General features: G+C 38.1%; 1 protein-coding gene across 1 annotated transcript in view; it reads right to left on the reverse strand.

Moving 5' to 3' along the window:
- The window catches only part of pappaa (pregnancy-associated plasma protein A, pappalysin 1a), a 106,375-nt gene extending 83,799 nt beyond the window's left edge, over positions 1-22,576 (reverse strand). Inside the window, exons 1-6 of the mRNA XM_041970559.1 lie at positions 22,186-22,576; positions 13,703-14,798; positions 2,390-2,535; positions 1,803-2,096; positions 1,185-1,377; positions 775-896 (exon numbers count right to left, since the gene is read on the reverse strand). Of these exons, the coding sequence (XP_041826493.1) occupies positions 775-896; positions 1,185-1,377; positions 1,803-2,096; positions 2,390-2,535; positions 13,703-14,798; positions 22,186-22,576 (2,242 nt within the window). The remainder of the gene's footprint in view (positions 1-774; positions 897-1,184; positions 1,378-1,802; positions 2,097-2,389; positions 2,536-13,702; positions 14,799-22,185) is intronic.
- Positions 22,577-26,143: the final 3,567 nt, after the last annotated feature.

The raw sequence follows: 26,143 nt of genomic DNA on the forward strand, positions 1-26,143 counted from the left end.
GGAGGCAGGACATGAGGCACAAGTCAATGTGCTGTTTTTTGATTACAGCACGTGGAGAATACCATACAAGGCTCTTTGTTGATTTGTGTGGGTGCGTGTGTTGATATCAATACCATATGTACACATAGCTGTAAATAGAAGGAGGCATAGTATCCAGATAAGGAGCTAACTATTTTTGATAGTTGAAATACTTAATCTCTGATGCCATGTGAATGTTCCTGTGTTGTAACTCTGATAATGAAAATTGCTCTTTTTAAAAAAAAAATGTAGCTAATTTCAGTGTTTACTACATTTTGAAAATGGGGATTTACAGGAATGAACTTTAACCTTGGTTTCAGGCCTGAGTCCTCATATGGGAATTGTGGTACTATACACCACCATCCACTGGGAAACGACCTCCATGATACTTCCATATTGTCCCACGGCCCAAGTGTCATGAAACTAGTGAGTCATTTGCATTTTTTGAGGTTGAGTCAGTCACCAAATTTTGTGCACGAAGTATTGACTAAAAAACCCAACCCCAGATAAACCTCAAATCATGTAGTAATTCTGTAAACTGCAGATGAAAAGGGGGTATGGTTTTGCTTTTATATGATATTTCCTTTAGTATAAAAAGCTTGTAATTTAATTACTTATGACTGTTATTTATTAGCAAAGTACTGTTGATGTTTCAACAATATGCCAATGTACAAATCCAGTTCCACTCCACAATAGCAGTATAAAATGCCATGAAACCTGACATAAATCAGTATAGTATGAAGTATATCACTGTACCTTCAGCCTCTCGTGGTGACCAGTGTCCAGAAGGGGCGCATGGCCTTGGAGATGAAGAGTTGAAGGCATACTGCAGAAGAACTCGCCCCTCAGTACATTTATCACACACTGATCCCACTTCTCTAGGAAACCAACAGGCAGGAACAGCAACCAACTTAGATACAGACCAAACACACCTGAGTGATATGCTATATACAGATACAGTACAGACAGGAACAGCGCAGCAAAAGACAAGTTTTGTAGATGCAGTTTTACAAGGCTACACTTATTTGTGGGTATCTAAAAAACGTATTTCAAATTAAATGTTCCCATCAAATCAAATCAGGATAAAATCTTCATCAACCCATGCTCATGAACATATACAGCACCAAATGTTTGGCAGTTCCAGTATCTACAGTAGTTCATTTTACCTGTTGTAAAAGTGTCCAGAAATTGGTGGAAACCATTCCACAGTGATGGAATTATGATGCTGCTCAACTACTTGGGGTGCCATCGGTACCGGGGGAGGTTTAGAGTCCAGTTGCCATGTCTGGTAAATCAGATCCAGGTAGCAGTGCATCCTTGCCACCTGGTTCAGTGTGAATGAGTCTGTACAAGCATCATCTGTAAAAAAAGAGCCAGTCAGTAAATAGGATTTTGGATAATCATTCATACAATCTGTTTATTAAAAGAAAATAAAAGAGGATAAGTGTTTAAAAGAGTTGCATAAAAGGAGAGGAAGCATTAAATATTTTCATAGGTCCAGGGAACATAAAGAAAACAAAAAGCAACCTGATCAAAGTTTTTTCTTTTTTTTTCCATTCAGCTGAGACTGAGAAGAAAAAAAAATCACCGGCATAAATCAAGAGGCATGAAAAGATGTGCCTCCTGCTGTGTTTTTCCAGTGCTTTTTTCCCAGCTAAATTCCACACAACTCACATGCACATGTACTCAACAAATTCCTCTGTGGTGATCTCTGCACATGACAGACATAGCTTTAAAATGTTGCATAGGTGAGTAGTAAAAACTATGTGGAGGCCCAGTCTTACCTGCATAACTCATGTAGTTGTTAAATGGCGTATGTGTGAACTGCCGACAGCCACAGGTTTCATTGCCTGGGTTGGGGTCATTGCAGCCTTTGTATTTGGGTGAGGGGTTGGTGTCCGCACACAAGTCTCCAGTCTCCATTGAGGGCTCAGTTTCCAAACATGCATCATTGCATGATTCAATTTCTGATATGCCTCGAAACACGTGGTATAGGCCGAGGCTATGCCCAATCTCATGGACCATTGTGTCAGTGTGACCAAAAGTTCCATAGAAGGAAGGATTCAACACAATCCCACCTAAAAAACATACAGACAAGCCAGTCATAGAAATGCATATTGAACACAAAACTTTCCTTCAGCGATGTGATATAAAATAGTTGTGGAACTGGAGTAAGATTCAGTCAATACATTATCAATGAGCCTCCTCAGCTTCTTTATCACCTTCTTTTCAATGAGAGCTGAGATGAAGACACATTGCTTTTGGCTTTAGGCATCCATCCTGCTAGGATAGGATGGGTGTTTACAGTAAGTGTGTATGTGAGTCTGCACGCATGAACGAATGTGTGTCTGTATTTTTGTTTGTCTTTTACCTAAATGTGTAAGGGCCTCCTTGTCCCACGGCCAAGTGGCAACCCCTGCCAGATCTTCATCAGAAGAATTGGCAAAGAACACATTCAGGTGAGTCGAACCGTCCAGTTGTAGAATCTCTTTCAGCTCTTTCACATCCAAATAGGCTCTAGAAAATTGTCGATACAGAAGAGAGAAAAGAATGTCACACGAAGCTATTTGCTACAAAATGAAGATGAACTCTCCCTGAGAGAATATACTGTAGATTTCAACAAAGCAGTATTTTGAAAGTAACAAAACAATAGTCCTTGTCAAAAGGAGCAGTCCTATCTTTCAGAAAACAAAAGAACTTGTTGGCTCTCTGGTGAAATGAAGTATTCTCTTCCTGAGTACTGGCAATTGTATTGTTCCTTAAACCATAAGAATGTATGACCCAGAGATTTTGAAACCAGTTGTGTTTTAACAAGTAAGTCCAACTAATAAACACGTTTAATAAAATGCATTCTCCTCACTGGTGTCTAGAGCTGGTTTTCTTTTCTGCGACCAGAATGAAAGCTGAATCCACAATAAACAATCCAGCTGTCTCACAGCCCTGTTCATGGGGCAGTATCTATGTGACATCATAGGAACTGGGTCTAATGAGCATTAATATGTGTAACCTGTTTTGATTAGTAATATTTTTTAACACTAATCATGTAATTTTTAATTTACTCCTAATCCCGATCATTTACAACTGTAAGCAAAGCAGAAAAGTGAAGAACTGCTAGCAGAAAGAGAAATAGAAGACTGTAAGAACAGTGGAATACATTGTGCAGTGGTCTTTTTATTTTGAATGAGTAGATATGTCTAAAAATTTGACTGTTACTGCATATAGGATTACAGCTTGTGGTGGAGACATAGTGATGTTCTGGCTATCCTATATCTTCACTTCTGCCACATTCTCCTAAAGCCCCTGTTTGTTAAATGAAGAAATTGTTAAATTGCCTATATGTTTTGTTTTCTTCAATTATCCCATCCAATAAATGACACCCAAAAATAATCAATCACGAAATTAACTGTTTGGAAACAGCAGAGACGATTTGGGAAGTTTTTTATGGGCCCAGCCCACATACTCATCTCTGCTGCTTGTCCCACAAACAGGCTTTCCAACAGTATAAGACTGATTGCCAAGAATTATTTTTACAACAAAGAGATAATCCACCAAACACAAAGTTCCCTATTTTTTGTGCTAAGTTGATATTTGAGAAGTAAAACTTTTTAGAGAACTTATGTCATGTAGAAACATTTTTAGCACCTACTCTGTCAGGGTGTTGAAGTTGCATGGCTGGGCAGAAAATCGTGACGTATCGAGATGGCAGGCCACAACTGGCCAATTTGACGTCATGGGATTAGTCATGAGAGCGACTCCCAACCTCTGCATCTTTAAAATCCTGAAGCCATGACTGTGGATAACACTTGCAGCAGCAGAGTGTTGCGCCCTGCAGCCAACAGCCTTCTCTGGCTTTGCTTAATAAACCATTGTCTGACTATGAGCATTAAACCAAGCAGCACGTAAATCATAAGCTCATCATCCTCCGACGTTGTTCCATGACCATCGCAAAAAAATTACTTAAGATGACCCCACCCACACTAAACACAGCCTCAATTGCCTTCTATTGTAAAACAGAAGATGTGGTTCAGGGACAAAATCAACCTAAAAGTGTTTCTTTAGATATGTTTTATTTTGTACTTATTTTTCTATCAACCTGAAGACCAAGCTCAACAGCCAATAAAAGAAAAAAGAAGATACACTAACCAACAAGACAAGGCTAATACTCATTCATTATAATGTACAAAGTTTTCATGTCATAAGAGTGTGCAGCATAAAAGCTCAAAGCAGTTCTCCTAAGTTTAGTGCACTTAGGTAGGATCACTTTGTGATTATTAAACCAATATATTAAGTAATATATGATACCATGCTGCTGTTAAAAGCTTTTAAAATAAATAAAAACCCATGCATGTTACAACTCACTGTCAGGAATGGATTTTTAAAAAGCTCTGATGAGTAGAATAACTGTCACTGTTAACAAAACTTTGGCTGACTGTATCTGAGATTTAAAGAGAAGGCAGATGCTTCTTAATAAATAAACATTATCATTATCCAAAACAGACAAGAAGATGGCCTCACTTAAAGGCTTCCTAAGTGAATATACATGCTGTATAGTTTTGTTTATATTCAGGGCTGAATAAACTTTGCTTCTTGCTGGCTTTGTTATAGAATTACAGTGAATCACTTTAGAAATATAACAATGTTCCTTTCACATAATTAGAGGTATTAAAATGTGTTTTAGGATAGAACTTTATTGTCACTGCAACAAATAAAACAAAATTACAAGAGGAGCTGATGCTGTTAACATAAATCAAGCCTGGATCCGATATTTAACATTCAGCCTTCATAAAACCAGTCTGTATGAACTAACTGTTTCCTCAAGTCATTACAGTTGCATTAGCTTAATTCATTCCTTCTGATGTGAGTAATACTTTTGAAAATATTTCCACAATTAAAGAAATATTAGGCCTCAAACAGATGTATGGAGGCATGTCTGGGTTGACTGATGTACATGAGAATGTGAAGGAAAAGAAAGGTTCATCTGTAGTTAACGTAGAGTTATATCAGCATTGTTTTGATGTGTGATATATGTTTAGCTGTTTTAGCTGGGATTAGATGTTGAATGAGGCTCTGGGGAATGCAGAGTAAAGACTGTATTCAACAGAGTCAACCTGGTCCCGTGTCATCATTATACAAGTACAAGAGGCGAGGTCAGATAAAGTGGCAAGTCAAAATATTTAATATCTCTAAAATGTGGTATCATGAGCAGAACTTTGTAGAAAAGTGAATCAGACTGAATCACAACGACAGTGTGACATTGCATCAATTTCTTAAATGCAGAAGGCAACTATGCCCATGTAGCAATCTATTTGTAAAATTTTATTTCAAGGCAACACTACATAAGCTTCCAACCTTAAAACTTTGGGCCTCTGTTTAATTTTGATTGAACAGCAACATTTATTATGTACATTTCTGGATCTGTCATTGCCTTGCAGTGTCCTAAGGCAGAGAAAAAACACCTCACACCTGTTTGTTTTTTTTTTGTTTGTTTGTTTTTTTGTTTGTTTTTTTCAGCCCAGAGTATGACATTGTAGCTGCAATTCATTTTATGGTGCTATGTCACATGCTAGTAGTTCAGTAGTGCTGCTTTAAGCCTGAAAGGCAAGCAATACCATTTTTGTGAGCATGATGACAGATGTTTTCTGTTGGGAGTCCATTTGATTTGGCATTTAGATTTTAAAATAAAGTAAAAGGTGGAAAGGAAGAAAATGAGGCATATTATCTTTTCTATTAAAGTATTACATGTTAACATATTCTTAACATATAATTTACTATATTAACTATTTGATTTTTACTTGTGGTTACATTTATTTCTGATTTTGTTTGACTATATAGAGTAGTTGGTTGGGTTTGGGAAAAGTAAATTGTCTTTACAACTGACAGTAAAATATTCTAACATAACTAGATGCTTTTATTCTGGTCTTACCAGAAATACACCTGTAAAATATAAATACGTAAAATACACCTTTTTAAAATAATTTGTTTTTAAAATACAATTACTGCATTCAAATAGACTCAAGAGTGGGGGAAAACAGTTAATAACTTGCATTTTTCTGTCTTATACACACATTTGATTTGAATTTGATTGTTACACACTACAGTGAAAATACTGAATAACATCTCATACATACGATTACCTGAAGCAGAACTTTCATTATGACTTGAATCTGCTTCTAATTATATCTGGCATTTATATTCTGAAAGCATCTCAGAGCATCTTCATTCAAGTCAGCCTGAGACTTTAATTAATTGCTCAGGTAGTCTGTCTCCCTATGTATGACATACTGTTTTGTCTGAGGCCGTGGGAGTAGTAATGGCAGCACTAATGATTGCAATCACTCAACATAACGAGATATCTTTTCAGCAGTGAAACTGTCATTCATTTTATGAACGCAAGCCCGGCTGGTGGTCCTGGCAAACACAATCCACAAATCAGTCTTCTTGGAAGAATCAGTTATACGTTGCATATCGTTAGCCTATCATTGCCTTGAAAACCTTAAAATATGACTTATGCACTTAGGCTGTTAAGCTAACGAAATACCAAGAGGATAGTTTATTCTAATTCTTCTATTTGTTTGGCTTTTAGAAAGTTTTGTAAATATGCACTTAGAGAATACAGTTTGTTTATTTGTTTTTTTACCTAATTTGTGTGACCCACTTGTCTCCAATATAGTTTGTACTCATATTTTGCATGCCCTCATAAGATGAAGTGCACTGAAGCTAAACTCTTGTTTCCTCCAATAAAACAGCACAGCAAGTCATTTTCATTCACTTCTCTTTTTCTTTTTTGGTCAAATGTGCTTTTTCTGGTGAAACACTATACTATAATCTGTAACTGGAACAAATAAACTTAATTCTATTGGCACACTTTGTTGAATCACAGCTTATTTTACCATCACACATTCTTAAGTCAGTGGTTAATGGTGGAATAATAATAAGTAGAGTTTCGTTTCCTGTGTGTTGGCATGCAAATTGAATGCTCTTAAACTGAATGAGCACATGTTTCTTTCTTTTGTTCATTTTTTAATTAGGCTCTTATTTATTTTGATGTCATGACAGCTAGTTTTAAAAAATATGCCAGTAATGCAATATATTTGAAAAAGACAAATAGTCATTAAAATTTCTTTCTTCGGCCTACACCATCCATTTTTTCTTCATATTATTATTCAAATTTGTACATCTCTTGAGAGAGTAAAGATTTTTTTCTTTCCTTTTGTTGTTGTTGTCTAAGTCCATATCACATTTGTTCCACTTAAGTAATATGAAGCAAATACAAAGATAAAAGGGACGATTTTCAAAGACAAATACCTTTGTGAAGCGCTTAATCCTGGCAAGTGCTATTTATATTTACAGTACACTTACACCCAATGACTTACTAAAAACTAGGAATATTTACAAATTGAAAAAAAGCACAAAGAGTGACTTGATATGCAACACGAGTGAAAGTTAGGGTGTAGGGGTGGGGGAGAGGGGGGTAAATTTTGGGATTGCAGCTAAAATAGACCAGCCAGTGTTTCAGCCTGCTTTCAGATTGTCTATATTACCTGTTACTTCTATAGCATTTTGGATTTTATCCCAAAAGTAAAAGTAAATAAAAAGACAATTTTTGTTTTTTTAGTTGTTCTTTTTTTTTTGTTTGTTTGTTTGTTTGTTTGTTTTTAATACAACACTAGATGATAAACCTAGTCTTACAAATATAATCATGTGCAGTTCCTTTTTCATTTTTGGAAGCTTTCATATACCAATGAGTCAAATCTGTCATTTGTTCATACCCTTAAACACAACTGATAACTTCATCCTATAAAGTACTGACCCCACAAGTGTCTTGCGAAATACTTCTCATATACAGCAAGCTTTTCCTCACCAGAGCTGCCATTATTGTTAAATCTCTTGTTAAAGCAACACTACATAATTTTCAGATCTTCAAACTCTGTGCGTCTGACTAATTTTGATGACATGCTGACATTTATTATGTACATCCACCAGTGCCCTGCAGTATCCCAAGGCTGAGAAACTCAATTCCACAACATATTTTTTCCCCAGCCCAAGGCATCACATGACCTGCATTTTGCTTTAAGGTACCATGTTACACACCAGTAAGTGGATATCAGCGCACTAACCGTTTTGGGTGGACACCATGACTGATTCAGCAAAGAAATGCAAGAGCATGAAAGTAGAGCAAGAGTCAACATTTAACTGACTTTTACTGGCTGGAGAGAGGTCAGAGAAGAAACAGGATGCAAGGCTGATGTTCACTGGGGTATGCCAAAGTGCAAAAATCTGACAAATTCCAGAGTCCACAAAAGGGATATGAGATCAAGATTAACATATGCTCTGGAAATAACATCAAAACATTTTACTAAAAAACTTTGTCACTTCCCTTTTTGTATTTTGACAAAAGACTTAGCTTTGTCATTTCCTGGCGTCTTTAGGCTGTGACATCACTTGGTTAGGGTTGAAATATTAAGGTTAAGGCTAAAATACATGATTTTTTACAATGTAACTGTCATTGTCATGGAGGCCAGTTTTATCCTTTACATGTAGTTGCTCTCACAACCGCTAGAGGCCACATATACTCTAAATCTAATTATTGTCCACATCTGTCTGCATGCACATACACCACATGGACACATTTTAGTAAGGACAGTCTCTTCAGAACTGTATCCGAATCACTCAGAAAGCTGCCAAACAGATGATGACTTCATATGGCTTCATATCACAGAAACACCTTGATCTTTGCAACAGTTTTTCTGCATGGACTTAGTGTATTTTAGCATAATCAAGGGGACAACAGAAAAAAGAATTTTTTTTTTCTAAAAACTGTTTAAGTAAATAATTCAAAACTCTTGCTGAAAAGTCCCCAGACACAAATTCAGACCATATTTAACCATTGTATTTATTCAAAACAAGTTCAATGTATGGACCTAGCTCCACATATCAAATTTAAAACATGCTTAGTTTAACTAATGGGAATGTTGCAAGATAAAAAAAAAAGTTTTTTTCCAGTCACTACTTACAACCATGCATTTAATCTGCTCAAGCGACCATAGTGACCCTTTCCTGTAGTTCACTTAGTTTGTTTTTAAATAATAATAACAATATTAAAAACAATAAATACTCAAAGGTTGAACAGCATTACTTTTCAGCTCTTCTCTTGCTTTTTTAGAACATATTAAATTAGCTCTTAAGGCTAGCTGCAGACATCAGCACTATTTTGAGAGTGTTTGCATAAAATAATAAAATTCAAGAGTAAAACCATATTGTCTCATAGGCCGTGTTGAATGTAGCCTGAAGGAAGCCATTTAAAAGTCAGTAACACTCAGTTTTGGCAGTGTTATGGAAGAATTCTAACCACCAAAATTATTTCCCACAACAACAATACCACTAAGGTTACCAACAACATTTTTTCTAACATTTTTACTCGCTTTTTTGAAGAACCCTGCCTTTACCTAAATTTATAAGTGAGATGAAGCTCTGCTTTGTGAAGATTCAGCATTCCTTGATTTAAAGTAAAGGGCCCAGTGTAGTAGCATGTTCTCCTCAAGCCTATGCAAGAGCAACACAGGACATTCACTGAGGCTCAAAAGCACAGAGAAAGAATGAGAGACTGAGAGAGAGCAGATGATATAAGGTCCCTCTTCCTAATAATTTCAGGAATTTCATTATTTCCTTTGAAAATATTTATCCAGAGGTTTTGGACATGCGTGAGGGGGGACGAGGTCACAGTTTGATGCTGAAATGATTGAGTCAGCAATGAGTGAGAGTTGCATTTCAGCTGGGGTCAAAATTTATCTAATCATTTAAATTTTATTGACACTCTTGGCTCTGAAACATGCAAGAGGGGATTTGGAGAATAAGGGAAATTAAAGAATTTAATTAATACAGGGGAGACACCATTTTTGTTGGACATTTGCTGATTTTAAACATTGGCTATAGAGATGGTAGTAAAGAGCTGGTAGACATTTTGGTAAGCTGCTATTAATCAATACCCAAAGACTTCATTATGAGGGTGTTTGTTTAAGCATTCTGTCTTTTCATATCTTACTCAAATCTCTTTGCCAATAATCCTTCACCCTGTCTCTCATGTTTCCTGTTTTTCTCTCACCCCACAACAATTTCTTCATCCCATTTCCTCGATCCTCATTTTCATCTCACATCCTACCATTTTTTTTTTTTTTTTTTTTTTTAGATGAGCCACTTGGGAAGGGCAGGATTATTCAAACATTAACCACACCACTTTTTAAATATATACTAAGCAAACTTTTTAAAGACTTACAAAAAGAGAGAATGGGTTGAGAAAGACCTGGAAGTGAAAGGTAAAGCGATAACGATAGTGTAGATAACTAAGCGTCACTGCAATAAAGTATGGCTGCAGAGCATCTGTTGTAGGGAGACCCAATGGTGAACAAGGCAGCCCAAACTGTCATATTAATGCTTTTATATCTGATACATATCAAATGGGGGATTACGACTTCATCCATTTACATCCAAGTATAATTCATATAAGCCAATAAATTTGCCTTGTATACATATGTCTGGGTCAGCAAAGTGTGGAAGCTTGGGTGAGCTGGCATGGTAATGACAGTCTCACAGTTAAGAACACTTCTGAAATTGGAGGGGGCCCTCGGCTCCCGTTTCATCAAAATGGTCAACACCACAGCCCCTAAACCCATCATTCATCTCTGAGTTTATAACTACACTTGCACTCTCCTCTTTTACCTTCAAGCTCAGTCATTTAATTACTCTTCCCCTTCCAAGGACGATACAAGCACAAGGAGTGTCATTAAGTTTTTAAAAAGCATGATTTAGAGACATATGCAACTGATGAACAGATAGCCCGAATGGTTTCCTACTCTCCCAAATGTGAGGTACATGCTTTTTATGGAGTACCGCACCGAACTCTCAGTTTTGAACCTCTTCATCAGCACCCTCCCTGCCTTCAGAACCACAATTACTTCACCACTGGCTTATCAGCTTAATTCCCTGGTGTGTCATATTTTCTAAAAGACCACCAACACTATCTGGCTACATCACATACTGTCATAGCCAGATGTAACTCCCCTGCATTCCAACAATGGTCTAAGTAAAGCCACCCACCCTCCACACTCCCATCAGTTTCCTGGTTGTGTAAAACTCCTACCTCAAACTTCTACCAGCCCACATGTGAGTGCAGGTGAAACTTTGACAACAGGTGTTTTTATAAGGCTTTAAAGAGGAAGTGCAAAGTCCTGGTATTTATGCCCAAGCACTCCATTATGTTTTATGAGATGGGGGCTTAAGGTTTAGACGACCAACTGTAAAACACCCAACTCATGGGTCTTGGAGATTGGCTTCCTGTGCTGAGCTAGAATACAGCTGGGAAAGGGAGTGAATGAAAGACATAAGGTGGTCCATCCATTAACCTGCCACAGTGAGGGGTATTGACTCAGGAGGGGGACAGAGAGACGGAGGCTGAAGGGAAAACAAATTACCTATTAGCCCTTGACAATGCTAGATCAGAACTCCATTTCCCAAAACCGTATTAAGGGTGAAATAGTTCCTATATCTTTCTTGCAAAGTTTGTGTATCTATCTTGGTGCAGTCTGGGAGTTGCTTCCAAAGCATTTTTAATTTAAGGTTCTCGCAAAAACTTCCTGATGGATTGAGTTTCTATATTATGGGATTGATCTTATCTCAAGCTGCTCAATCATAACATTAATCAAACAACGTATTAAGAGAGCTGTTTCTTTTCTGCCTCTTACCACAAAGAATAAGTACAGTTTTCCTTTTTCAAACTCTAGAGATAATTTTAGATATCCTAAACTCCAGGAAATCCTTTAAATAATTTTACTATAAGTGCCACTAAAACTATGAGATTTAAAAAAAAGAATAAGAATGTAAGGAACTATGTAATGTGCTCTCTTCAGCCAGATGTGGATGGACCACAGAGCTGCCCATGTCTTGCCTTAGCCAGATTTTTAAAAACATTACATGTAAGTGGTAACAGGCGCAGATGCTGCAAAAATAAATGCAGAACCTCGCAGCCATTGTTTCTTTGCATATGCAGTACATCGTTCATCCAGAATTCCATGATTAAGGAGGAATGTCAAAGTGTTTGTAGTGCAGCTCCCTGCAAGTCCATCCAGACATACCATAATCAAAGCAAAATAAGCAACCACTTGAGGAGGTTATATCTTTTTTTTTAACTGAACGGTATCCTGTCTTTTTTTTTTCTGTTTCATTCTCACTCTTGTTGCTATCCTTCCTTTAACAAGTCCATCTTTCAAATGCCTGCAGGGAGAGTCAGATGTTGCAGCAGCAAGAATTTGGCCAATGAATGATGCTTAAATGGCCTAGTCATCTCTAGGTGAATGAGCCAGTGATGATATATGAAGAAAATCTGGTCAGAATAGAGATATGAAGGCACTGGCTAAACCTACCGGCTTTTCCTTCTGATGTTGTTATTTAGATTTCATTGTGTAAATAAAAAGATAAATAAATAAAATAAAAACCATTTTAAAAAAAGATGTAATTGTGTAGCTATTTAGCAGTCATTTTAACTAATAGGATAGTGCCAAAAAAGACAGTGCTTCAGTATTAAGTGGGACTGAAAACAGCCTTGTATCCATGATTTATGCACTCAGAAAAACCCAAACCATGTCAGACACTAGGACCACTCATTTGTATGTTTTTCTCCTGTCCTCACATGACAGTGCAAGAAATATTGGTAATTTTTTTTTAGGCTTACCCATAAAGACCCCCCTGTGCTGTCCACAAAAATGTCTCACTTTAAACAAACAGTTTTGCTATTGGAGGTCTGGCACAAACCTTATAACAGTGAATACCAGAGATTGCAAACCACAAATGTAGTTACCACAACAATAAAAATCTGCATGCTTTTGTGAGAGGTTCTGTATAGTCCTAAATTAAATCTATTTCTTCCTGGCCATGTCACTTTGACATTTATGGTTCACTTACATTCACAGTACAAGTGAACTAGTTGAAACATTTTTCTGTGAATATTCTTGCACGTACCTACTGTATGTTTAGGGACTTTGAAATTATTCTCTTTGCTACAAGGCAGCCATACTGACCCCTGTTTTTTTAACCTCTCACTGCCCCTAGACTGTTTTACTTGTCAGTCCATCCACACTAACTCCATTTTCCAATCAAACTAGCTTAATTAAGATCACTGCATAGAGGACACACAGAGATGACATAAAACCAAACGGTCTGGCATCCACATTTGCTACCAAGAAAATCATTTACTTGTGTGTGTGTGTGTTTTTTTTTTTTTTTTTGTTTGTTTTTTTTTTTTGCCTGGCTTAAAAGTGGAACATTGATTAAATCAGGCTGAGGCTAGATTGGACTAGCTGCCCTTAGAGCATTTCCCAGGCCACACACACTGAGAGTTAGGTTACATTAGGCATCGGCCCAAATGATCCAGAAACAGTATAACCTGAAATAAAAAAAATATATAAATAAATAAAAATTCAGAGACACATGTATGGAAAGAGTTCCTGTTTGATTTAAGTGATATTAGGAAGGAGTTTTACCAAGATTACTCCACCATTTCAGCCAAAAGAAATGCATAAAATGAAACACAGAATGTTGTGGTTAGTTGAAACTTTTTTTTTTTTTTTTTTGTCAGTTTGACCTACCAAAGGAAAGAAACATGGTAGCAAAACCCAAAATATGGAGAGCTTACTTGTGTGGTGAGGAGGGATTGAAGCAAGTCTTGGTCACATCCGTCACATTGGGATTACAGCAGTCTCCATTATCATAGAAGAAGTTTTCCCAGTTACATTCAGGGTCACATATACCATTCCCCTGCTTCTCCTTAGGGCAGCGGTTCGAATGGCTAGACATGCAGTCACCTGCATCGAAGCCTGTCAATGGATGATTGCACTCTGGATCACACGCATCATCGCCCACTTTGCTGATATCACAGTTAGCGAGAATCAAGCGATTGCGCAGGGAGGAATTAGTCACATTATGAACGCTGAGCTCCCAGGTAATATTGTAGGGGCTAAAGGCATCATTAAGCTGCTGGTGCTGCAGAATGATCTGGTGGTCTGATACAGTCGGCTTGGTCCTTGCATTGTCCCAAATGTTTATGACACGATACCGCACTTTCTTCGGCCGACGGAAGGTCCAACGCTGGTTGTAGTTTTTAATGACTTCAACATTGTCGCATACGGTTTGGCCACAAGATGGAGGCTCTAGAGTTGTGTCCAGTAATTCTTGGGCATTTCCAATGCCACCCAGAAACCCCAGTCGTCCGCCTTCATTCTCAGGCTGGGGGAAATTACCATCTTTAACGGTCAGCCACTTGCGCCCAGGGTGCTCGAATGTTTCACGAATTACCAGCTGAGGTAGATCTTCGGGGTCCTCATGGCCCTGCATATCCCTGATAATATCCCTCTGTGCTCGGGCCTGCCTCCATAGACCCACCCTTTCCACTGCCCCCCTGTAATTGTGATTGAGTGCATTCCCCCCAATCATCAACACTTTGCACTTTTTGGTCAAATGACTGAAGACATCACCTGACTGCTCTCGACTAACACCAACTTGGGCCCCATTGATGAAGAGCTTCATGTACACGCCATCATATGTGATTGCCACATGTGCCCATTGGTTGGGTATGTAGCGGGCATTAGAGTGAATGGAGGTCACTTTATGGGCACGGTCCGTTTTAAGGGAGAAGAAGAACCGAGGGTCACGGTTCCCATATTCACTAACCGCCTGGATCCCGAGCAGCCAGCCTCGGTCATTGGAGGCATAGAAGCATTTGTCATACAGGCCTGGAAAGAGAGTGAAAAAATTAAATCAATATGTCTTTATCACCACATTTTATTGTAGACATTAACAAGACAGTAAAGTGAAAGCATTATATAAGTCTGTTTATTATTTATCTAAAAAGAGAAAAAGTGAGTTATGAATCTGTTGAATAGATTTAGAACATTATATCTTCTTCACTGAAGCTGCTATTATCTGCACAGGTTAGATTTGTTGCAAGTGGCAATTTCATTTATACATCCTTCACATCCATCCATCCATCCATCCATCCATCCATCCTATGTTGGTAAATTTAGAGAACAACTGCATTGACATGTTAGATTTTTATATCTATATCTAAGGACATGTCCTGGAAATTGGGTTGAAGTGTATGTTTAACTAAGGGAGACCCCATGGAAATCTCTCCTGTATATGTTTCTCTTGAACATTGAGCACATTTAAACTCTTTAGTGTAAACGTCCCTTGCCAGTGGGGCAGTCAGGAATGGCTAGTTTTCTGCTAAAGCCTTGTTTTTGCAGAGGCACCAAAACACCTTTTTCCTGTTTCACTTGGACTGCATATGCCAGCTTCAGGATGGTAATGTGTTTTCACTTCTTAGGGGATCTCTGAATGCTAACTATTTGTTTGTTTAGTGCATGTTGAGGTACATGTATGCAGGCACACAAGTTAATATCTGTGTGTATGTTTGCTAATGAGTGCTCATGTCATGTGCATACATATCCATAAGGTCCTGTTAAGCTGTGTAAAGATTCCAAAGCACCTTGAAATGGCTTACAAGGTCCACTTCAGCATGTGCAAATCTATGTGTTCACAGGGGATAGAGCTAAACTCCACTCTTGAAGCACTTCATGAGCTTTCAGGCAATTATACTTATCCACAAAGAGACACTCAATCTATGACCTGCACACCCAGGCCCTATGGATATGAAAGTGTCCTTTGCAGATGCTGTCCAGGTCAGCACTTCGGATTCCTGTAAATACCCTACATATTTGTCTCTGCTGCCTTTATTATGGTGTGAAAGCTGATTATCACAGTGATGATCACATCTTTACCTTGAGAACGTGTCTACGGAGACGCTTTTGTTTCCCATCGATTAGGCACCTGAGCCTGCAGTAAGTGGCTGGCTAATGGTGATTGCACAGACATCTTGCTAACTTTGACCTGTTTCTAATTAGATGCACACTGCAGTATGCATTCATTAACTTGGTATTTCAATGGGCTAATGTTCAAAGAGTGAAGGTTGGGTTCAGCATCAAGGTCAGTCTCTGGTGGATGACATTTTCAGGCTTTCCACTACACTGGAAGGAAAAAGCCTTCCATCTGTCAGCCAGTGCACTCAAACCTAAAAGGTGTGCTAAAATGCTCGTAAGGCTCCTAGTGTAAACAGCTGTCATAATTCTGCCATGCTCAATTAATCTAACACACTACACTTTTCCAGACCTAACACTGTGACTGCACGGGCTCACACAAACACATCTACACACACATATGCACATACTTATAAAGACAAGCATATATATACACTCTCATGAACAAATATACACGCCCATGGGCTCGGATAAATTGAAGCACACATTAGTGTTCGTGCACAAACACACAAAGAGGACTACGAGCACTGTTCTTGTCAGGTTCAAAAGCAACCTTTCTTGCATTTGCCATTTGTCTCCTTCCATGAAAACACACTCAGGAAAAAAAGACAGAGTTAAAAAAACACACACACACATACAAAGAAAAATGTCACATGGACTTGATAAAAAGCAGGGAGGAAGGGAACAATGAAGACTTCGTTTACATTTGGACTGTTCTGGCTCTGAGAGATCAAGACAAGCACTTTTCATGGTCATACTGGAGTGATCAAAAACAATTTCTGTGAGCAGGCTGGAAGAATTATAATTATTATTTTTTTAAATATGAAAATAACAAAGATATTAGTTAGAAAAATGCCATCACAGCACGCTGAGCATTGGACTTATCTGTCAAGTTTCACCCTGAACTGATCTGACAAAATACTGGTTGAAATAAGTAATTAGCTCCTAATAGCTGCACTTTAACATGTTTTTGAGTGTTAGACATTACAGAGTAAAACCACTTTTCCCCCCAGTGTTACTTATTCTGTGACACTGTCATCACTGAAAACCTAACCATTAATTCTAAAGTGATCCATGAATATTTGAAGTACTCAACAACCCTCCTCTAAACACTCATTAAGGCACAGGAAAGCACTCTGTACATGACTGTAAGAGTGCTTCAAACTAGGTTAAGAGTCTGTCCCCAGCCCCTCCTTAAACTCAGGCCACAGGTTATTAGTTATGATCTCAAGATCATTCATCTTCCTCTTGGTATCATGGTTACATTTATAAAACAAGAACCCGATACTGTTTTTGAGAACCAATGAAAAACAAGCTGAAGCTGGATTCCAATGTTTTTTTGTGTAACATCACACTGGGCAAAAGGACCCAGATATATCTGTTATCACAGCAATTATCTGCCAACGTCTGCATATAATTGTCTCCAGCAGGTCATGGAAGAGTGCCTCCATTTCTTTTGTGATTTATTTTCCTTTTCCTTTGAACCCAGCATGACCCGGATACAACGGCTAATAGGGCACAACAGAGTTTGCACAACATTCGGACATAGAACTTGATGTACTGATGGTGTGATTGTAGATGATATGTGGCAAATGTGTTTGTGTGTATGCTCACATCCTTTTAAACAAGGGGATCAATTCTGACCACATGTCTCACCCTGAAGTGAGTTCATAGAGCACAATACTACTTTTCTCCAGTAGTCTTTTTGTTCAGGCCATTTTAAATTTCGGAGTTCGATTGTCAACAGTAAAGCAGCGGCTGACTGTGGTCAAGTGGTGCTTTAAAGTTTGTGAAGATTCTTGAAACTGAATAAATGTAATCTAAAACATTGCCACATGTTCTCACAAGTCCTACAAGTTAATGAAAAAAGCTTATTTTAAACTAATAAAATTATTTAAATCTGACATTCTCAAAATATCATTGCATGGACAGGAATTTCCAAAACCTCAAAGAATGAGTTATTGATGTGCATCAGGCTGGAAAAGATTACACAACAATTTCAGAAGAGTTTGAGCTCTACCAATCTGACAAAATATGCATAAATAAAGGAACTTTTTAACAATGATTACTTCTGAGAAAATGGGTAATAAAGGAATCCAGAGTATCCTTTAGCCCCTTAAAATGTCTGTAAGTTTTGCCTAAAATGCCTGAATAGGCAAATTTAAAACCGTTCTTGAACAATTTCGAGTAAAGCTGTTGTCTGTTTTGAAAGATAACACTGAATTGTTCCTACAACAGAATCTAAGCGCTACTTGCACTAACTTATAGCAGTTTGAATACACTGAAAAAGAAGGATTTTTATGTGCAACTTGTTTGAAGCATTTACCTTCAAAATGACCGTAGCTTTAAATTGCACACTGGAATATACATTGGGACTGCAGCATGAAGTTCAACCTGAACTTTTCTCATAAATTAACAGAAAATTAGTATTTTACACAGGTTTAAATAATGATAGGACCAGATGAGGAAGAAGTTGGAGATCTTTGGTGGCTATGGTCCCACATATTGGTAAAAAGAGAAAAAAAAAAGGTTGCTATTCTTGAATGCTTCAATGTACAACCATGGTCTTTGGCTTTAGTGAAAGGTTGCACTTGGGTCTATCCTATCCAACATCCAGATTCTCTGACAGTATTTCTGACAAATAGTAACTGAAGCACAAACATGGAATCTCCCAGTAAAAGAAAATGTTTTGCAAAGACCAGTGTGGAAATTTTTATATAAATAGGTTTTGTCTGGAGAAAGAAAAGCATTGCATTTCAGTGAAGGAATCCTTTCCCATCTGTTAAACACGGTGGTATTAGTATCATAGTTTGGGACTGGTTTGCGGAATCTGACATCTTTTAATAGTTGACAAAACAATGAACTTTGAATCCCAGCAGATTCTAAAGGAAAATGTCAAAACATCTTTCTGTGAACTAAATCTGAAGGAAAAGTGGGTCATACAGAAAAACAACAACGCTAAGCTCACAAGTTATTCTATAAAAGGATGGTTAAAGAAGAATCACACTGATGCTTGTTGAATGGCAAATCAAAGTCTGGACCCTAATCCAATAGAAATGCTGTAGGACTTAAAGTGAGCAGTTCACGTACTATAACCCATAAACAATATACTTATTTTATATGTAGAATTTAGGTAAAATTCTTTATATCTGATGTGCAGGGCTGATTAACAGGCTTAACTTTTGTGCTGCAGGAATAAGTTATAGCAGACACTGATGAAAATACATAAATAAACGACCAAGTGAAATATTTTGTATTCTTTGTTTGAAATTAAATTGATTTCTTTTGGAAAATCTGTGAAAGTTTTCATAATATTTGAGGTTACGTATGTATGTAAAATTCATAAATGCAGCAGCCCCACTTTTGTGAGTCTTGAAGTTACTTTTATCATCTGAAATCACCGTAAAAAGACAAGCACAGATCTACTGTCCAACCCAGTCTCAAAACCTATAATAGTTTTGTTTGTCCTCACTAAAAGTATTTTCACAATGAAGAGTCATAAATGATAAATGTACTACATTTTCAAGATTCCAAAAATATAGCATATCTACATTTTCCTTTGCAATCTGTAACACAACTATGTTTTACACCATACAAGGCTGTTACACAGTTTATATTGCACAACTACCATGTTTAAAAAATGTGTAGGAGGGTTTGTGAGAGTGTGTGTGTGTGTGTGTGTGGGGAGGGGGGGGGGGATCCAATACAACACATTATTCTCCATGAACTTTTCCTTTTTTTCAATGTTGTTTGTAAATGTTGCTTTAAGTTAAACATAATAACTATGTTGGGTTTGATATTAGTAAATCGATGGTTAGAGTAGAATAATAAAATGCTACATGGTTATATGTTTGCATCTCAGTGTATTATTGCTGCTATAGAAAACAATGAACTAAGAAGAATGTTAATACTTCTGCACCTCTGTTACCTCATTTCTGACATGGGGACACAAACTTTTCCCACATTTTCCAACTTGGAATTTTTTGTAGTTTAGCTTCACTGAACACATAAAGTCTATTAAATTACCAAACAAGAGTTTGTGTGAATATAACATAAATGGCCAGCAATCAAAAACCTTCCCAATATTAATTTTGTTATGATTTTTATGTTAAAGGACTCATTTAAAATTACAGAAGTTACTGAAATTGCTTATGCGTACAGCAAAGTTAAAGTTACAAGTGGCACCGTAAGGCAACCTGTGACAAAAAGGGAAATTGAATTGTGAAGGAGAGACAGCTGGAAAGGATAAAAATAAAGAAAGAAAGTGATAAACAGAGATTGGTTGTGGTCAAAAACAACATAGTATAAAAGAGAGAGAAAAAAAAGCTAAACAGCTGCTGCAAATAACACCATGCTTGGATCAAAACAAGGCGATGGAGCATTTTTTGAGGCACTGGGATTTTTGTGGTCTGAACAAGATTTAAAAGATTAGGCTCTATTGAATTTGTCTGATCATCATATTTGTTGTCTTTAGGTTCCCTCTCTGGTACACTAATGGGACTAGATCTTAAAACTGAACACATAAGATTACATGAATATTAATCTCTTGCCGGGAGGAGCCAATGCAAAGTGGGGGCAGGGCACAACAGCCACAACAACAACACCTGTAGAAAATAATGTGATCCCATATCACATCTGTAAAGATGGTCATCTTGTGTTAGGACTGCATCACAGAATATTTTTAATTCAAATTGTGGCAAAAAAAATCAGTGTTGTCATTTGTATTATTACTGAAGTGGATTGCATTACACAGTAGGCAGATCTCCCTGTTATGTGTCCATCCTGTGGGGAAAAAATAAAAATAAAAAATAAGGAGTCACTTGGGTCACAGCAGACTCAACGCCCTCCTTCAGTTTGAAACTCTTACAGGGATTGGTTTTGCCGAATAGGCTCCTGCCAGCTGGCTAACACTACCTAAAAGTGTGCTGTATCTCAGTATATATATATATATATATATATATATATATATATATATATATATATATATATATATATACACACACACAACAGAGATTATTTTAGTGAGGTGAAGGGGGGTGGGGTGGTGTTTTGAGAGAGTCTGACAGATAGAAAATAACGGTGCAAGTAAATTTTCTTGTATTGTTCAGTGTGTCTATGAAGAGTGGCATACAGGAGGCTGAGGGCTGGGTTCAATTCAGTTCACTTCAGTTCAAAGAGAGCTATCTGCACGAGCACTGTAGCACGCTATCAGTTGTGTCTGCAACGCTCCCTATCGGTAAGGGAAAGAAATATATATAATATATATCATATACTGTAATGCACAAAAGCGTCCTTGGTCAAAACAAATGATGTAGTTTCACCACCTTTCTGCTGCGTCTTCAACACAAGGCTGCAGACGCGGTGGGACAAACAGCAGTGCGCGCAGCTTTCCTCTGATGGCAGGAACCTACTGAAGCGACTGTATCCAGCTCTGCTCAGTCGCTGAACAGAGATGCATCATCCTATCTGATTGAGTCTTAAATCAGAAACTCGGCGACGGTGGTTTCGCGCAGTTGTTTGCGCTTCCGAGAGGTTGTAAACACCGACGTGAAAGCGCACCACCGGCGCGCAAACACAAGCAGTATACACTTTCGCGCATAAGGGGAAACCCTGGATCTCTCGGTCCCGTCTCGTAACTCCGGTAGCCAATCCAGAAGTGTCGATTTAGTGGTGGTGGTAGAGTGGGTTTGGGGTGGGGAGGACACTCGAGCTTGCGGCTTGAGCAGCGAGCTTTGAGCGCCTCCACATACAAACCAACCTCTCCCGCTTTGTGCTTGACGTGACGTGCTCGCTCACAAAGTTTTGACCATTACATCATACATTTAAAATAGCCAAGTCGGCCCAGAGAAATTACATTTTTACGCACAGTGACATCAGCTGCCGGTCAAAAGATGCGGTAGCCTATACCTGCTGCCCTCATTCTTTGCATGGATTTTATTATCCTGATTCAGATAGATCATTATTTGAAAGTAGGTAAATAGATTTTAAAAAGCATTTGTTTGGATAAAAATCATATTGCAGCGACTACCTTTTTGTACGGTGACGAACTTAAATGTGGTCAAAATCTTTATTTGTTTCTTGCACTACCTAAAATACCCGCTGTACTTTTCAGTGCATTACATCATTGTCTAGTCTGATAGATGAACTCATTTTCAACTCATTGAAACTGCATGTTGCTTTGTTTGATACGCGGCATGACAGCGGGAAAAATACTTAATATAATCTCGCCAATTTGAAGTAAAACTAATCATTTAAAAAAATGAGTTTGTGGGTGATAGGATGGAGGATGTAAAGACTATCCTACCTGCAATCACTGTAGGCGATCGCTGACCTCCCTCCGGTTTGATCCACATCTCCAGAGTGAAATTGCCTCTGGGAATCTCCACGCCAGGCTTTAGCCGCAGCTGATCTCCCATGCCGGTGAAATAAACAGCTTTCCCCCGGTCTGGAGAGTTTTCCTCCGTCTGAGAGGAGCGCCGGCGCTGGCGGAGCACCCGTCGCTCCAAGCCGGGCAAAGAGCGTTTGCCCCGGGGCAGACGTGTGGCACAAGCCCCTGGGATGGTGGCTTTCGCCTCCCTAATGCGCACCAACTCCCTCTTGGATCTCCCCTTTCTCCGGACTGTCCCGCACTCTGATCCAAAACACAAGATGAGAATCACCAGGAAAGACACCCAGGGTGATGTCCAAAGTTTCATTTTTCGGGAGAGTAAATGCCAAAAAATATTTAGAATGGAATGAAAAAATAATAATAATAATAAAAGAAACAACTGAATAACTATATAAAAAATGTCCACAGTGTTCTTCTCTTTGGGATCCTCTCGAGTTTTTCCCTTTCTTTTTACAGCCGTAGAATGTCAAACCGTATAAACTGTCTAAATAAACCCATAAAGCTATGCTGTTTTTCTCTCTTTATAATGCTAAGCCACGACCCCCTCTCTTAAGCAAAACTACTCTGGAGACATTCAGGGGACACAGGAATATTTCATTCATGTATGTGTTCCACGGTGCCTTTTCAATGGGTCCCATTTAGCCAAAGGGATGACTAATAAGTAATCAATCAAGAGGGGGGTCCGGACGATGCCCCCCTCATCCCCTTTTGGACGGTAGGAGTTACTCACAGAAATCCACAGTTGTCCGCCAAGCTCTTGTCACACCTTTTTGTTTCCTTATCCTACCCGTAAAACAGCATAAGAAATGGCACACAGCCTATTAAATTCCAAAGAAAAGTGACAGCAAAGCGACCTCTCATATTTATTAGAGTAAAAGAGGTCAGTTGGGATAATAAAAAAAAAAAAAAAAAAAAAAAAAAATCCAAAACTTCCACAGCCTGTGTGCCTGTACGAAAGTTGAAATGCACTATAATATCTGGTAAGGCAGTGAGGGACAGAGAGCTGCAGAAGTAACCATCGCGGTCCTCATTGATTGCCTGGAGCAGATAGCCTACACTTGGAGGAGTCGGAGCTCCGCGTCCGCTTTAGAGGCAGCAAAACTCTTTTAAAGAACAAGTCATGTTTCATATGTTTCGAGGCTGTGTGTGTGGTGCGTGTGTTTGCGCGCGCGTGTGTGTTTCTTTCTTTCTTTCTTTCTTTCTTTCTTTCTTTCTTGCTTTCTTTCTTTCTTTCTTTCTTTTTTTTCATTGTGGGAAGTCGCACAGGTAGGCAACTCTCACTGACGGTAATTCTCTCTGTGGCACAGTGATAGGATGGTGTTTACGGAGTTTGGAAAGCGTATATGTATCCCTCTAGCGGTTACAGCGTAAACAGTCCCACAGTACAGGATCATTACCGAACTGTGCGAAGGCATAACAGAATGACTCCAATTTAGGCCATTCTTCTACAGAAAAATCCTCTCTGAAAGTTGATTAAGTTTGCAAATAGCCTTTATACTTTCTGGAACTGAGAAAATAACTCCTCACACTATTCACCAAAGCTTGCTCACCATTTACTGATAGTTGCAAGTATGATTTCAAACAATTTATTTTAGCATTGTCAGAAAAAAAACTCCACTGTCTACCTAAAGTGATTTACTGGATCGATTTATGTGTTTAGGAACAAAACTGAAAGTTTGAGCAGCTTTTAGGTTGGCAATAAATTATGATTTCCATAAACTGTCATGTAAAAATGACATTTAGGACAGAAGAATAATAACACTCCATAAATTTAATCAGATTTTAAAGCCAGTTTCATATTTTTTTAAAAAAGCACATTGATGTCTGCCTGTGCACAGAATTAAAATGAAGAGATCTTTTAATTTCAATTAATGTTTTTGTCTTATTTCGATTATTTTTTTATAAATTTAATTTTTATGTATTTAATTTTTTGTCAAAAGTTAAATGAAAACGAAAATTACTGCTTGTAAGTTTCGGGTTGACTCACAGTGTTTACTGACCGTCACTTTTGATGGATGTGAACTTCAAAACCACAAAGACAAAAGTAAATCAGGAGGAAGATTTGTTAGCCATTGAGCCAAAAACCTTCATTTGCCTGCTCAATGAATATATCACATAAAAGATATATTTTCTATATCACAAAACAGGAACACTATACCTGCAGCAGCGTTCCGTGAGCTGGAATGTTAGTGTTTCCTCTCTTATACCCTCATGTTGTTTGTTGTAAATGTGTGTTCAGACAGACAAAAACTTGCCACCTACCATAAAGAGAAGAGGAAACAAACATTAAATATTTACTTTCTTCTTCATGCGGTGTTGCGACTTTTGGGCCACATATTTCCTTTTGTGTCCTTAATAGGTGGGGGAAGTGACACAGTGAAAGGTGTTTGAAAGTTGCTTCAAGCACACATTCACACTGACCTCATGTTCAAATCCTTTCACACAGAAGATAACTTTGTGCCCAAACTATCTGGCAGCAGATTGTTAACACACATCCTCCTGTCAGATTTGGTTTTGTGGTAACTCTTCCTTCATGTTGAGTATTTGTTTGTTTCAAACACTCCTTATTCCCACCTGATTGCTTTCATCTGAGTCACACGTTTGACCTATTCTCTTTCATGTAGGTTATAAAGTATATATTTATTTGTGACCTATTTTAATGTTTGCAATGCAAATCTATTTATTTAAGCTGTCATAAGGTTAAAAAAAAACATGTTCAGTCCTGCAATCACAGTCTTTGTTTGTTCACTTGAAGAGTGATGAAGACAGAGGAGATGACCTGATGTCATACAGTTAGCATCTCTGTGGTCGGTACATGATGTACAGGCTGTAAGAATTTGAAAAGGTGGGGATAGAAGGGTGTGGGATTGAATGACCTTCATGTGTGAAACATGTTCACATCAAGGTCATTCTCTGTTATGCAAAGAGATTGAGTTGAATTGTTTTAGTATATTCTCTCACCCACCGTCCAATCCCTCAGGGAAAGGACCAATCGTTTTGCTTAAAGTTCAAACTGTTCGTCGCCTGGCTCTACTATTTGCCAGTAGCAGAGCATCACAATATCTCTTCATTTCAAAACAGGCTGATTCCCATAGTAATGGATTTGATGATCCAGGCAGCCAACATCTCATCTTAACCCAATGACCTGCGATGGTTCATGTCCACTAAGGCCCTGTGCAATTCTACAAATCCCACTGCAGATCTGAGTTACTCCACCAAGTAGAAACCACCATTGTGGAGGCATCATGTTAAGATCGTTTCAAGTCAACAGTGAATGAAACAGCTGGTTAAACATAAACCTCTGATACTGTCCTTTTAAATGAGGGAGTCCTGGATTGTGCATATATGTGAAACACTGGCTGAAACTGACCATTATAAGATAACGTAGCATTGCAAAGATTACAGAGGAACTCATATAAACTCAGCAAATTTCAGCTTTTTACCAAGCTGGAAGTGCAAAAGACTTTCAGGTACTTGAACCGCAGTTCCTGTTTTCCCACATTCTCTAATTTGTACATCTAAATATTAAAACGCAAAACAAAATCTATATGGAATGGAGATAATCTATGTTTACCATATTAATGATAAACTGCATGTTTAGAGTGACATAAAAAGCTGTATCTGTAAGTGACACTGTTAGGATTATCTGCATTCAAAATCTGAATTCGTGCCAACACTTCTGGCTGCCCCCACCCCTCCTGCCGCTCGCTTTTGACCCTAGGAGATTACATCTATGCGATCTAAAAGCAACAGCTTGGAGAGTTGGGTGAAAATGTCAGCGTACAGCTCAGAAATGTTAGATTCCAAATGTAAAATCTGCATATTTAAAGGCTTTTTAAATTATTTTAAGACTTGTAGTGGTATTGTCAAATTT

The sequence above is a fragment of the Melanotaenia boesemani genome, chromosome 19 (assembly GCF_017639745.1).
Source record: "Melanotaenia boesemani isolate fMelBoe1 chromosome 19, fMelBoe1.pri, whole genome shotgun sequence".
Classification (NCBI taxonomy): domain Eukaryota; kingdom Metazoa; phylum Chordata; class Actinopteri; order Atheriniformes; family Melanotaeniidae; genus Melanotaenia; species Melanotaenia boesemani.